The 13,914-nt window shown below is 45.5% G+C and overlaps 3 protein-coding genes and 1 pseudogene across 6 annotated transcripts in view; 2 read left to right on the top strand and 2 right to left on the bottom strand.

Annotated features, from left to right (window-relative positions):
• Positions 1 to 13,914, top strand: part of LOC144698328 (uncharacterized) — a 694,970-nt gene that overhangs the window by 196,866 nt on the left and 484,190 nt on the right. The window lies entirely within an intron of this gene.
• Positions 1 to 13,914, bottom strand: part of LOC144698352 (uncharacterized) — a 674,481-nt pseudogene that overhangs the window by 462,592 nt on the left and 197,975 nt on the right. The gene's annotated exons all lie outside the window — the stretch shown is intronic.
• LOC144697667 (uncharacterized) overlaps positions 1 to 13,914 on the bottom strand; it is a 200,642-nt gene that overhangs the window by 92,853 nt on the left and 93,875 nt on the right. The window lies entirely within an intron of this gene.
• LOC144697668 (uncharacterized) overlaps positions 9,015 to 13,914 on the top strand; it is a 57,648-nt gene continuing 52,748 nt past the window's right edge. Inside the window, exon 1 of the mRNA XM_078569688.1 lies at positions 9,015 to 10,107. Within this exon, the coding sequence (XP_078425814.1) occupies positions 9,361 to 10,107 (747 nt within the window). The 5' untranslated portion in view covers positions 9,015 to 9,360. The remainder of the gene's footprint in view (positions 10,108 to 13,914) is intronic.

Here is a 13,914-nt window from a genome sequence, read left to right as displayed (position 1 = left end):
TTTTTTCAAATATCCAACAGCTTTCATGGTCACTTATCCCTAGTGCCGGCCCCACAAATTACCAGATTCATTCAGCTCAATTTCACAACCTGCCTTTGTGTTTTTGTGGGTTCTCTCTCACTCTCTTTTCTGTTTAAAATCAATTTCACAGGGGATTAGAAGGGGAGGATTTGCAGTCGGCAAACTGAAACCCAAACATCACATCAGGAGCTGACTGCGCCGCCCAATTTATCGTAAACTGAATATCTTTGGATTTTGAACATGAAAGGAAAAAGCACCGTTCACAATGGGGAGAAACCGTACACGTGTTCTGTGTGTGGACGAGGCTTCAGCCGATCACCTGGCCTGGCAGGACATAAATGCAGTCATAGCGATGAGAAACCGTGGAAATGTTGGGACCGTGGGAAGGGATTCACTTACCCATCTGACCTGGAAACTCATCGACGCAGTCACACTGAGGAGAGACCGTTCACCTGCTCCGAGTGTGGAAGGGATTCGCTCAGTTACACCACCTCCTGACACATCAGCGAATTCACACTGGGGAGAAGCTGTTCAACTGCTGAGTGTTGGAAGGGATTCACTCAGTTACACCACCTCCTGACACATCAGTAAATTCACACTGGGGAGAGGCTATTCAACTGCTCTGAGTGTAGGAAGAGATTCACTCAGTTATCCAGCCTGCTGAGACACCAGCGAATTCACCCTGGGGAGAGGCCATTCACCTGCTCCGAGTGTGGTATGGGATTCATTGATCCATCCATCCTGCTGAAACACCAGCGGGTTCACACTGGGGAGAAAACTTTTAAATGCCCAGACTGCGGGAAGTGCTTCAAAAGTTCCGGGAACCTGATGTCCCATCAACATGTTCACACTGACGAGAGACCATTCAGGTGCTCTCACTGTGAGACTGGGTTCAGATGGTCATCTGACCTTACGGTACACCAGAGAATTCACACTGGGGAGAGACCGTTCACCTGTACGGAGTGTGGGAAGGGATTCACTCGATCATTCAACCTGCTGAGGCACCAACACGTTCACAAGTAACTACAGTGATTGGGATTTGCTGATAATCACATCCAGGACTGAACTATGTTCATTGGGGTCAGTTTCTGTTGATCTTCATAAACCCCAGCCCAGTTATAGGGGGCCATTTGTATTATTGAAGTGCTGTGTGTTAAATACAGTGTATTGAGTCTTTTTAGTACCTTTAACACAAGTTAGTTCCTTTTGAAGGTCTCTGCCTCTCCCCTGTCACCTCCATCCTCACCTCCAACAACAAGTGTGAGGAGCTCATGGAGCTTCTTTGTCACTAAGATTGAGACAATCTGATCAGCTGCCTCTGCTGCTTCCCTCCCTTCCACTAGCCCACCGGGACTAAGATCCATCCTCTCGGGACAGGGGTGAATTGCATAGAATTTGCATCAGGAAGTGAATAAAATAGGTGCATTTCAGGGGAAAATGGATAGCTCTATGAGAAAGAAGGGAATAGATGATTACATTGGTAGATTTAGATGAGAAAAAATGGGAGGAGGCTCGAGTGGAGCGTAAACACCAGCATGGACTGATTGGGCTGAATGGCCTGGTTCTCTGCTGTATATCCCGTGAACTCCTGTGCAATCTAGTCTAAATCCATGGTATTATCTGTCTGGAAGCAGCATGGCATTAAACTGAAAACTAAAATCAAACTTTACTAGGCCATTGTCCTGACCACCCTGCTGTATGGAGCAGAATCCTGGGTCTGCTCTTGGAGCCACATCAAAGCTCTGGAACACTTCCAGCAAAGACACCCGAGGTCCATCCTGAGAATTAGATGGCAGGACAAAAATCACAAATAACGAGGTTCTCCATCACGCTGGGTTCAACAGCTTGGAGACCACCCTCCAGAAAATTCAGCTCCGATGGCCAGGCCATGTTTCCCACATGGACAATCACAGAATTCCCAAGCTGATCTTCCATGGGGAACTGTCTCAGGGCAAACAACATCAAGGTGGTCAGCACAACCGATACAAGGACACCCTAAAAAAGAGCCTCACAAACTCCTGCATTGCAGACCGCCTCTCCTCGGAAAACACTGCAGTCAACCGGCCGAGTTCTGGTCTCTACATTATAGGAAGGATGTGATAGCACTGGAGAGGGTGCAGAGGAGATTTACCAAGATACTGCCCAGGCTGGAGGGTCTGAGCTATGAGGAAATATTGGATAGGCTGGGGTTGTATTCCCAAAAGCAGCGAAGGGGACCTGATAGAGGTGTATAAGATTATGAGAGGCATAGTTGGGTGGATAGGAAGGCACTTTTTCCATTAGTAGTGGGGTCAATAACCGGGGGGGGGGCATAGATTTAAGGTAAGAGGTAGAAGGCTAAGAGGGGAGTTCAGGAGAATTGTTTTTTCACCCAGAGGGTGGTGGGAGTCTAGAACTCACTACCTGAAAGGGTGGTTGAGTCAGAGACTCTTGTAACATTTTAGAAGTATTTAAATATTCACTTGCATTGCCTTAGCCTGCAGAGCTATGGGACAAGCGCTGGATAATGGGATTAGTGTAGTCAGAACTTTGTGAGCAGCGTGGACACAATGGGCCGAATGGCCTTCTGTGCTCTATGAGTGTATATATGGTGGGAAGCACTGAAGTTTGGTTCAGTGTGTTTCGAGGACCATCTACACCAAACTCAACATCCGAAGTGCCCAGAGGAAGGTCAGAGGTGGCACAGCGGCAGAAGTTAACCCAATCACCACCAACAACAATATGAACGGTCAGTTCTGTGGACGTCCATGTCGAACCCACACCGAACTCTTCAGTCAGGAGAGGACCCACAGGAAATGATTAAATCATTTACAGTTTGGGCACTCGAACAACGAGGAGTCTACCCCAACATTATCCCTGTTCTCTGGATCGGGGAAGTATACCCTGTCTGTATTACTGCGGTGCTGTTAATAAAGTCAGCGTGAGACAATCTGTTGTGAGCTTGATTATGTGGTCTCTGAATCCACAAGATTCATCATTTAGAGTCAACAAGATGAACAAGGAAACACATCACGGCCCAAAACACCAGCTCGATATTCCCAGGAGAAAGTCTGTTATCTGACACCTCGAATGGACAGAACAGAGAAAGATCCCAACTGTAAGAAACCCTCGAATCATTTGTAAATATCTTTCAAATGCTGAAAGATTCCAGCCGCTTAGATTTCCATCACATTGAAGTTAATGGAAGGTGAGAGCACGGTTATTCTAGAACTATAAAAAAAACACTAGTTAGAGCACAGCTAGAGTACTGAATCCAGTTGTAGTCAGCACATTACAGGAAAGATGTGATCACACTGGAGCAGGCGCAGAAGAGATTTACCTAGATGTTGGCAGGACTGGAGAATTTTAACTCTGAGGAAAGGTTGGAGAGGCTGGGGTTGTTTTCTTTGGGACAGGGGAGGAAGAGGGGAGATTTAATTGAGGTGTAAAAATTATGAGGGTCCCAGATAGGAAGGACCCATTTCATTTACAGAGGTCAGAACCAAGAGGATAGAGATTTAAAGTAATTAGTGGAAGGATTAGAGGGGAGTTCAATAATGCTTTTATCCAGAGGGTGGTGGGTCTTGGAACTCACTGACTGAAAGGGTGGTGGAGGCAGAAATACACAGATTTAAGAAGTACTGGGATATACACTGGATGTTCTGTAACCTACAGGATTATGGACCAAGAGCTGGGAAGCGGGATTAGACTGGTTTGCTCATTTTCAGCCAGTACAGACATGATGGGCTGAATTGCCTCCTCTGTGCTACAATTTCTATGATTCTGTGGTGACAAGTGGTCCTCGTGTTTTTATCTGAGACAGGCCTCAGCCCAGTCATTTGCCCCGAGTGTCGATGTGATGATTCAAGCGAAGAGATGCCGGGTATCGGGAGCAGCAGGAACAATAAATAAAACCGAGGTGTCCGTAAATACTGATATAGTTCATTTGTATCTAGTTCCATTTTTATAAATTCTGCTGAATGTTGCCCTCAGCCAGTGTCAGGATATTGGATCAGAGCCACCATGGAAAATGAATTTGACACCGGTGAGATAGACAATGTCAACCGGATCCTCAGTATCTCTGTAACCTCCTCCAGCCCCACAACCCTTCCTGTAAATACAAGGTGTTGTTCTTGGATTACACTCTGAGATAGACAATGTAATTATATTTTAACCTTTATTCTTCAAGTAAAGTATCTCTCTTCAGGCTGTTCTCAAGGTTGTGCAAGATGGAACCAAACAGTGATTTATTTGTACTTCTTGCAGTTTAGTTACTGTATTCACTGCTCACGATGTGATCTGCTCGACATTGGGAAGACCAAACACAGGTTGGGTGATCACTTTATGGAACAACCTCCGTTCAGTCTGTGAGCTTGACCCTGAGCTTCCGGTCACTGGTCATTTTAATTCTCCGCCCCACTCCCACTTATAATCTTCCACACTCAACATCGAGTTCAGCAGTTTCTACACCAACAGAGAGTTCTCAGGATCTGGAACATTCTACCTGAAAAGGTGCTGGAACCTGATTCTATCAGGAATTTTAAAAGGGAGTTGACAGGGATTTGGGATAGAGGAACTTACAGGGTTACAAACAGAAAGTGGGTATTTGGGACAAAACACAACTGCTCTTTCAAAGAGTCAGCACAAGCACAAAGGGTTGAATGGCCTCCTTCTGTGCTCTAAGTTTCAATGATTCTAGGAGTTGGCCATTTAGCCCTTCGAGTCTGTCCCACCGTGCAATCAGATCACGGCTGATCTGTGACCCTTTGTCTCCTGTCCCTTGATTTATACCTTGTGTTAGGAAGGATCTATCAATACCAGATTGAAACTGAACATTGATCAAGCATGAACTGCTAATTGAGGAAGAGAATTTCAAACTTCTCCCAACTTTACCTGGAGAAGATTTTCCTAATCTCACTCCTGAAAGTTCTGGCTCTAATTTTTAGACTATGTTGCTCAGTCCTGGATTCCCCAACCAATGGAAATAGTTCCCGTCTATCTACCACACCATTTCCAATTTATATCATGAAAACTTCGAGAAAATCCTCCTCAATCTTCTAAATTCCAGGGAATACAAACCTCACCGTGAGATGATGAATATTGGCAGAATGAATAGGGTACTCAATGGTACAGTCCAAAAGGGTGTGTAGGGACTGGGGGACCTGGGGGTTGATGTGCATACACATTTGAAGGTGAAAGGACATATTGAGAGAGCAGATCGCAAAATATATGAGATCGTGGGCTTCATAAGCAGATTTAATGTGTATAAACGCAGGGAAAATAAGCTGACCCGTTATAAAGCTCTGGTTAGGTCACAACAGGAGTATTGCATCCAGTTCAGGTCGCCACACTTTAGGAAAGGGGTGAGGGTCCTTGAGAGGATGCGGAGGAGATTTACCAGAATGGTTCCAGGAAAAAGGGAATTCGGTTCCAAAGTGAGATTGGAGAAGCTGAAGTTGTTCTTCTTGGAGTTACAGAGTTGAGAGGAGATTGGATAGAGGTGAACAAGATTGTGACAGGTTCAGATAAGGTGGACAAAGAAAATGTTGTTTCCATCTGGTGATGGTACAAGGATTAGGGGGACACAGATTGAAGGTTATGGGCAATAGATACAGGACAAATGCAGGGAGGAATATTTTACACAACAAGTGGTAATAACCCAGAACTCACTGCCTACGAGGGGGCTGGAAGTAGACATGATAAATGCTTTAAAATTAAATTGGACCAGCATTTAAGAGAAATAAACATGCAGGGGGTTGAAGACACAGCGGGGCAATGAGACAGACTGGACAGCTCTACAGAGAGCTGGCATTGACTCAATGGGCTGAATGGCCTCTTTCTGTGCTGTAATTACTCTGATGCATTTGTTTGACCACTCCTCATAATTTAACCCTTGGAGTCCAGTTGTTATTCAGGTACATCTGCACTGCTCTCCCACTAAGGCCAATATAGTCTATCCTTCCTAAAGTGTGATGCCCGGAACTGAACACAGTATTCCTGTCCTGATGAAAGGTCATGTTGACTCGAAACATTAACTCTGTTTCTCTCCACAGATGCTGCCAGGCCTGCTGAGTACTTCCAGCATTTTTTATTTTTATTACAGTGGTTCATGTGCAGTCTAACCAGGATTTTGAAAATGTTGGTGCTTTTTCCACAAACAGAACAAAACTTTTTCCTTCCACAATCAAAGTCCGATGATATTCAGGTCCTGAGGAATCGAATGACTCTGTCAGATCTTGATGTGAAGTTTGGTTTGAGTTTCCCCGTCTCCAAATCCGTCCCATTGAAAATCCTGTAAAAAGGAGACTATAAAAAACATCCCCGTCAGTCCAGGATAGAAATTAAGAGACAAACATTTCTCTGGGTTGGAGTTTTCTGTGTGTAAATCCTCCCCTTCTAACCCCCTGTAAAAGGAGTTTCCAAACACTGGGTGTAAACTGGGCTCCGGGAGTTTGTAATCCGGGTTTGGAGTCCTACACCGGGTGTTTGTGAATCCTCCCAGTCCACCCTCCAGCTCCATTCCTCTCCTGCACTCGGCCCTTTCTCACCCGCTGGACTTTCAACCCGACCGCCTTCATCCCGATCCCCACCCGCGCTGCGCATGCTCCAATTCATACCCGGCCACGCCCCTCATTCACTCCGATTGGCCGGAGGAACAGCCGCTCCCGCTGGTCCTCCAGGCCCGCCCCCTGTTCCTATTGGTCCGGAGCTGCCGTCAATCATTGTGAGCTGAAGCATGTGTAGAGCGTGAACACAGACGTGAGGAGAGCTGGAGCGAGCGGATTTAAAATGCGGGATTTACAAAGATCGAGTGCGGACTGAGAGCTGGAAAAAAAACCGGTTAGCATTGATAGGGCTGGCGGGTGAGTTGGGAGGCTTTATGAATTCACGGCCTCTGTCCTAAACCCTCAATAAGGAACCATTCTCCCAAACACAGATTAGGCCATTTCTCCGGAAGTAGGCCCGAGTTAACGGGGCAAGGAGCAGCAGAGAGCACGTGCGGTCACTATCTTTATAGGGGCAAGGAGCAGTAGAGCGCATGTGCGGTCACCATCTTTATAGGGGGCAAGGAGCTGCAGAGCGCATGTGTGGTCACCATCTTTATAGGGAGCGAGGAGCTGCAGAGCGCATGGGCGGTTACCATCTTTATAGGGGGCAAGAAGCAGCAGAGCGCATGTGCGGTCACCATCTTTATAGGGGGCAATGTCCAACAGGCAGCATGCGTGGTCGCTATCTTTACAGAGGCTGCAGGCCCGGATGAATGACCCGCAGGAAGGACAATAAATCAGAGATAGAGTTTGGTGTGAAATCAATGGGTTGTTGTAAAACAGGAGATCAGGGTAAGTCAGAACCAACAACAACTTCTATTAACATCATAAATCACCCCAGTGAGCTTCACAGGAAATCATAAAATAAAGTATAACATTCAGACACAGAAGGAGGTGACCAAAATACTTAAATAGTCGCTTGTTTGTGCAGAATTTGATTATTAACGAAAAAAGAGACAAGCTGTCAAAGCTTTTCCTGTTGCACTCACCAGGACAGACGCAAGAATCCCAAATTTCAAAGGGAACCAAAAGTTATACTGCACGAGAAAAGGGTGCTGATTGGTTGGCCCGTCGGCTCTGATTGGTTGTTGCCATGGACAATACAGCCAGGAGCTGTAATCCACTCTGCTTTTGTTTAATTCCACAAAAGACCCCATGCCTGGACTTGTTCCTTCCGCCTGCAGAGGACAGGTCTAGCAAGTGTAAGTGAGCCACATTACTAGCCTGACTGATAATTTTTGAGATTTGGTATTCTTCCCTCTATCCTGATGAGTACAAGATAAAATGTTTTAACAGAATGTCTTTTTTTATTAATACTCAATTGTCTTAAAGGGGGAAAGTGTGGTAGACAGAGGGAGAGAATCTCAGAGCTTGGGGTCGAGGGAACTGAAGGCACGGACACTAATGGTGGAACATTTAAAACAGGGAATGCTAGAATTAGAGCAGTGCAGATATCATAGAGGGTTGTGGGTCTGCAGGAGCCACAGAGAGGAGACCATTGGGGGATTTGAAAACAAGGATGAGAATTTTAATATCAAGTTGCTGCTTGAACGGGAGCCAAGGAAGGTCAGGGAATGGGCCTAGCTGTGAGTGAAGACACAGACAGCAGAAATATGGATGTCTTCAAGGTTACAGAGGTTAGAATGTGGGAGTCCAGCCAGGTGTGTGTTGGAATGGTCCAGTCTGGAGGTAAACATGGCAGTGATAAGGGTTTCAGCAGCAGATGAGACACTCCTGAGACAGGAGTGAGGTCGGGTGATATTACGGAGGTGGAAACAGGTGATCTTAGTGATGGCACAGACATGAGGTCAGCAGCTCATTTCGAGATCAAATGTAACACCGAGGTTGTGAACAGACTGGTTTAATCTCACACTGTTCCCAGGGAGAGGGATGGAGTTGGTATCTGGGAAATGGAGATTGGAGCAGGGACTGAAAACAGTGTCTTCAGTCTTCTCAGTATTTAATTGGAGTTAATTAGTCATCAGGAAGAGAAGCAGGAACCAGAATGGGCCATGAGACTGATCCCAGGTTTAACTCAGTTAGAGAGGGAGAGAAGGAAGGAAGGAAACTCTGGGACATTGGGAGAAATCACCTTCATAATCGCTCATTAAATCTCCACACAGTAAGTTTTGGACACAAGGTTAACATCTGCTATTCTGTATGGACGGTCAGGGGGTTTCAGATTAATGTTTTGTCACGAGTAATCACTGAAGTGAATGATCAGATATATTGTCAACTCCAGTTGGAGAAATTTGTTAAAAAGATACAGAAATAATTGTCCAAAACTCTGTCTGGATTTCAGCACAGGGAGGAGGGAAAGTGTGTGGGACGGGGATTTGCAGCTTTCGGGGAACAAAAGAGGAAAAAATGTTCCATAGAAACTAGAATTGTCTGCTGTGAATTTATATCCTGTTCTTAAAGTGATGGCCTTTGTAAACTCCTTTTACAGATAATTATAAGGGGAGGATTTTCAGGCAGGAAACCCAAACCAAACATCACATCAAGATCTGACAGAGTCACTCGATTCATCAGGACCTGAATATTATCACCTTTGAATGTGGACGGAGAAACGTTTGTCTGTTCTGTCTGTAGGGAAAGATTTCAAATATCAGTGTGACTGTAAAAGCACCGAGACACACACACACCCGAGTGAGAGTGTCCCACTGCACTGACTGGAAAGAGCTTTAACCAGTTATAAAGCCTGAAATAACATCACACCATTCACAGTGGGGAGAAACTGTACACGTGTTCTCTGTGTGGATGAGACTTCAACTGATCATCAAACTTAGAGAGACACAGGGACACCTCGACCATGGAGAAACCGTGGAAATGTAAGGACTGTGGGAAAGGATTCAATTATCCATCCAAACTGGAAACCCATCGACGCAGTCACACTGGGGAAAGGCCATTCACCTGCTCCGAGTGTGGGAAAGGATTCAAGCAGTTACCCCACCTGCTGACACACCAGCGAGTTCACACTGGAGAGAGACCATTCACCTGCTCCGAGTGTGGGAAGAGATGTACTCAGTTATCCACCCTGCTGACACACCAACGAATTCACACAGAGGAAAGACCATTCACCTGCTCCGAGTGTGGGAAGGGATTCACTCGGTCATCATACCTGCTGACACACCAGCTCGTTCACACTGGAGAGAGACCATTCACCTGCACGGTATGTGGGAAAGGATTCACTGGGTCCCCTGACCTGCTGAAGCACCAGCGAATACACACTGAGGAGAGGCCATTCAGTTGTACTTCCTGTGGAAAGAGATTCAGGACTTCATCGAACCTCAAAGTGCACCAGCGAATTCACACTGGAGAGAGGCCTTTCACCTGCTCCAAGTGTGGGAAGGGATTCATTCAGTCATCCCACCTGCTGAAACACCAGCGAATTCACACTGGAGAAAGACCATTCACCTGCTCTGAGTGTGGGAAGAAATTCACTCTGTTATCTAACCTGCTGAGACACCAGCGAATTCACACTGGAGAGAGACCATTCACCTGCTCTGAGTGTGGGAAGAAATTCACTCTGTTATCCACCCTGCTGAAACACCAGCGAATTCACACAAGGACAGGCCATTCCGCTGCACTTCCTGTGTAGAGATTCAGCCTTCTTTCCACCTCAGTGTACACCAGTGAATTCACATTGGAGAGAGAGCGTTCACCTGCTCCGAGTGTGGAAAGGGATTCACTCATTTATCCAACTTGTTGACACACTAGCGACTTCACACTGGGGAGATGCTGTTCACCTTCTCCGAATGTAGGAAGGGATTCACTTAGTCATCCCACCTGCTCAGACACCAGCGAGTTCACAAGTGACAGCAGGGGTTGGATTCTGCTGTTATTGCTGCTGTTAATCACATCCAGAACTGAACTGTGTTCATTCTGACAGTTTTGGTTTGTTTCTATTGCTGTTCATAATCCCTGTAACTGGGCTGAAGTTTAATATCTTGATGTCTGTTAAATAAATCAGCTTTGTTTCAAACTCTCAGAATGTCGAGTCCTTGATTTCTCCAGGATAAGAGGAGACTGATTGATGTCCTGTTCCTAATGGCTCCATTTTTGGATCTTTTCTCCTCTCTTAACTCTAGATTCTTTCAGTTCTCAGACCTTTGGTTACTCTCATGGATACGTCCCAGCTCCCCACACCTCCCAGAGTGCCTTGGGATCCAGGGAAGTATCAGTGTTAAAACCAGAAAATGCTGCAAATAACCGATACTTTTCCAAGTGCCAATTGATTTTCTCCCAGATTATTGTCTCCAGCCTTTCCCCACAACTGATATGAAGCTGATTGTCCTGGAATTGCTGTGTTTTTGAACAGGGGTGTAACATTTACAATCTGTCAGTCCTTTGTCACCACTACTATATAAGGAGGATTGGAAGATTGTGACCAGAGTCTCCACAAGTTCCATGTGAAGGATGCTGTCTCTGACAGTGCAGCAGTCCCTCAGTGTCACCCTGGAGTGTCAGCCTAGATAATGTGCTCAGGTTTATTAATATTTCCTCTTGTTATTGATGTGGGTCATTAAGAAACAATGGACTCTTATGATGTCATCCAGTCCCAGTGCGATGATGTCATCCAGTCCCAGTGTGATGATGTCATGAAGACTATTCAATACCAGCGGAGCCTTAGTGGTGAAAACAGTTTTGTTCGAGATGGCAGCAAATCCATTACTGATAGATGTGGATTATGAAGCTGAGCAACACGTACAGTATATATCCCGTCTCCTGACACTCTGCCCCCATCTCCCAACACTCTGCCCCATCTCCCGACACTCTTCCCCATCTCCCGACACTCTGCCCCCATCTCCCGACACTCTGCCCCCATCTCCCGACACTCTGCCCCATCTCCCGACACTCTGCCCCCATCTCCCGAGCAGCCTGTCTCTACCTCTGCTGAACCCTCACAGGATGCACCAAGTTGAAACCAGAGGAAAGGACTGGGTGAGAAATTGTAATTCACCAAGGGTGTGCACATGGGGGTTTGACAAAATATTAAGTTTCCTGTTTTTAAACAATGAAACTTAAAACGCATTGACTGGAACCACTTCCAGCACTTGTCCATTCTGACATCCCATGGGTCAGCTCACCCTCTCACTGGGTTCATGCTGAATGTTAATCCAGGCTGGGAGCCATTGGGTGGATGGGCAATGGGTGGATGAGTGGCTGAAGGAATGTTCAGTTCACAGGGAGGGGGATGGTGGAGGGGGGTTGGTGCTGGTGGTGGGAAGTGTTCATTCTGAAGGAGTCCCACCTGAAACAGTGACCATTAACTTATCACTTTCTAATGGTGATTGACCTGCTGTTTATTTCCCCAGGTTTGTTCTGTTCAGTATTTCAGTATTTATATATTTTTTATCTTTGCTATAACATATTTTTCTCTTACACTGAAATACAGAGAATTTCAATTATGTTAATGTCAATCCCCATCGAGTGCACAGGAGGACTCAGCTGGTCCAAACTTTTTATGGTATCAATAAACAAAAATTCTACAAGATGTTTATTTGGGGAATTTATTTCTCTGAGACCCGGGACGGTCAAACTATGTCCCAAAGTTCAGATTTGGGCCTTGAGCCTGGGCTATGGGGCCCACATACATGGAGCACCATTACCGGATGTCCTTCATCCCCGATTTTAATCACTCCAGCCTTCAGCTGCCTGGACCCTAAGCTGTGGAATTTCCACCCTAAACCTCTCCACCTTTCTCATTCACTTTTCCCCTTTCAGACACTCCTTATAACTGACCTCCTTGACCAAGCAGTTGGTCATCTGACCTAATATGTCCTTATGCCCCTGTGAATGTTCTTGGGACAATTAGAAGCTCAATATAAATATAAGTTGTTGCATTTGTTGATGTATTTCAGTCAGACCTGATCACTTATTGAGTCTGGATCAATGTAACTCAGATAGACACAGCTTGTGTCATAAAAACAAAAAACTACTGCGGATGCTGGAAATCCAAAACAAAAACAGAATTACCTGGAAAAACTCAGCAGGTCTGGCAGCATCGGTGGAGAAGAAAAGAGTCGACGTGGACCCGAAACATCGACTCTTTTCTTCTCCACCGATGCTGCCAGACCTGCTGAGTTTTTCCAGATAATTCTGTTTTTGTTTACAGCTTGTGTCATAGTTCAGTGAGATCTGATCACTTCCTGAGTGAGAGAGTCTGTATCAATGTAACTCAGATAGACACAGCTTGTTGGAACAGACCTGGGGAGAAACAGGCTCTGAATTAATCACTGGATTTTCTGTTCTCCACAGTTGGGAAAAAATGATTCTTTCCAAATATCCAAATGACGAATCAAGTCATTAAAGATGATTTGTTGTTTTGAGTTGAATTATTTGGTAGAATTAGAGTGAAGGAGTGGGATTGACCCACAGCCTGAGTCACCACTTTAAGGACAGGAAGAGAGAGAATCTGGAGAGGAGAAAAGAATTAGTAGGAGGCCAGACACTGAATCTGGAACAATGAGCAGAGAGGGGGAGGAATGTGTGGGACAGGGATTTATAGATTTGGGGGAATGAAAGGAGAAAGAATATTCCATGGAAACAGGAATTGTGTGTTCTGAATTTCTAACCGGTACTGACAGTGATGACTTTTGTAAACTGTGTTTACAGGGGATTAGAGGGAGAGGATTTTCAGATGGGGAAACTCAAACCAAAAATTTCGACAAGATCTTATAGAATCACTGAATTCATACATGACCAGCCTTTGATTATGGAAGGAGAAATGTTTGTCTGTTCTGTCTGTGGGGAAGATTCACATCATAATTTGACTGGAAACTCACCAAGACACATACACCCGAGTCAGAACATATGTTGGGGTCAAACCTGACAACACTTGTGCAAAAAATCTGGTTTAGTCTCAGACAGTTGCCAGGGAGAGGAATGGAGTTGGTATCTAGAGAATGAAAACAATGGCTTCGGTCTTCCCAATATTTAATTGGAGGAAATTTCTGCACATCCACCATTGAATATCAGACAAACAATCTGATAATTTAATAAAAGTGGAGAAGTGGAGAGAGGTGGTGGTGAGGTAGAGCTGGGCACTGTCAGTGTACATGTGATAAATGACACTGTGTTTTCAGATGATATCGCTGTGGGGAGCATGTTGATGAGAAATAAGAGGAGGCCAAGGCTGGATCCTTTGGGGACACCTAGAGGTAACTGTGGGAGTGGGAAGGGAAGACATTACAAGTGATTCACTGACGATGGTTAGACAGAGAAGAATGGAACCAGGAGAGAGCAGCCCCACACAGCTGGACGACAGTGGAGAGGTGTTGGAGCAGAATGATGTGGTCAATCTTGTCAAAGGCTGCAGACACCTTGAAAAGGATGAGAAGGGATAGTTTACCTTTGTCCCAGT

The sequence above is a fragment of the Cetorhinus maximus genome, chromosome 23, assembly GCF_964194155.1.
Source record: "Cetorhinus maximus chromosome 23, sCetMax3.hap1.1, whole genome shotgun sequence".
NCBI lineage: Eukaryota > Metazoa > Chordata > Chondrichthyes > Lamniformes > Cetorhinidae > Cetorhinus > Cetorhinus maximus.
This window is presented reverse-complemented; position numbering and strand designations above follow the sequence as displayed.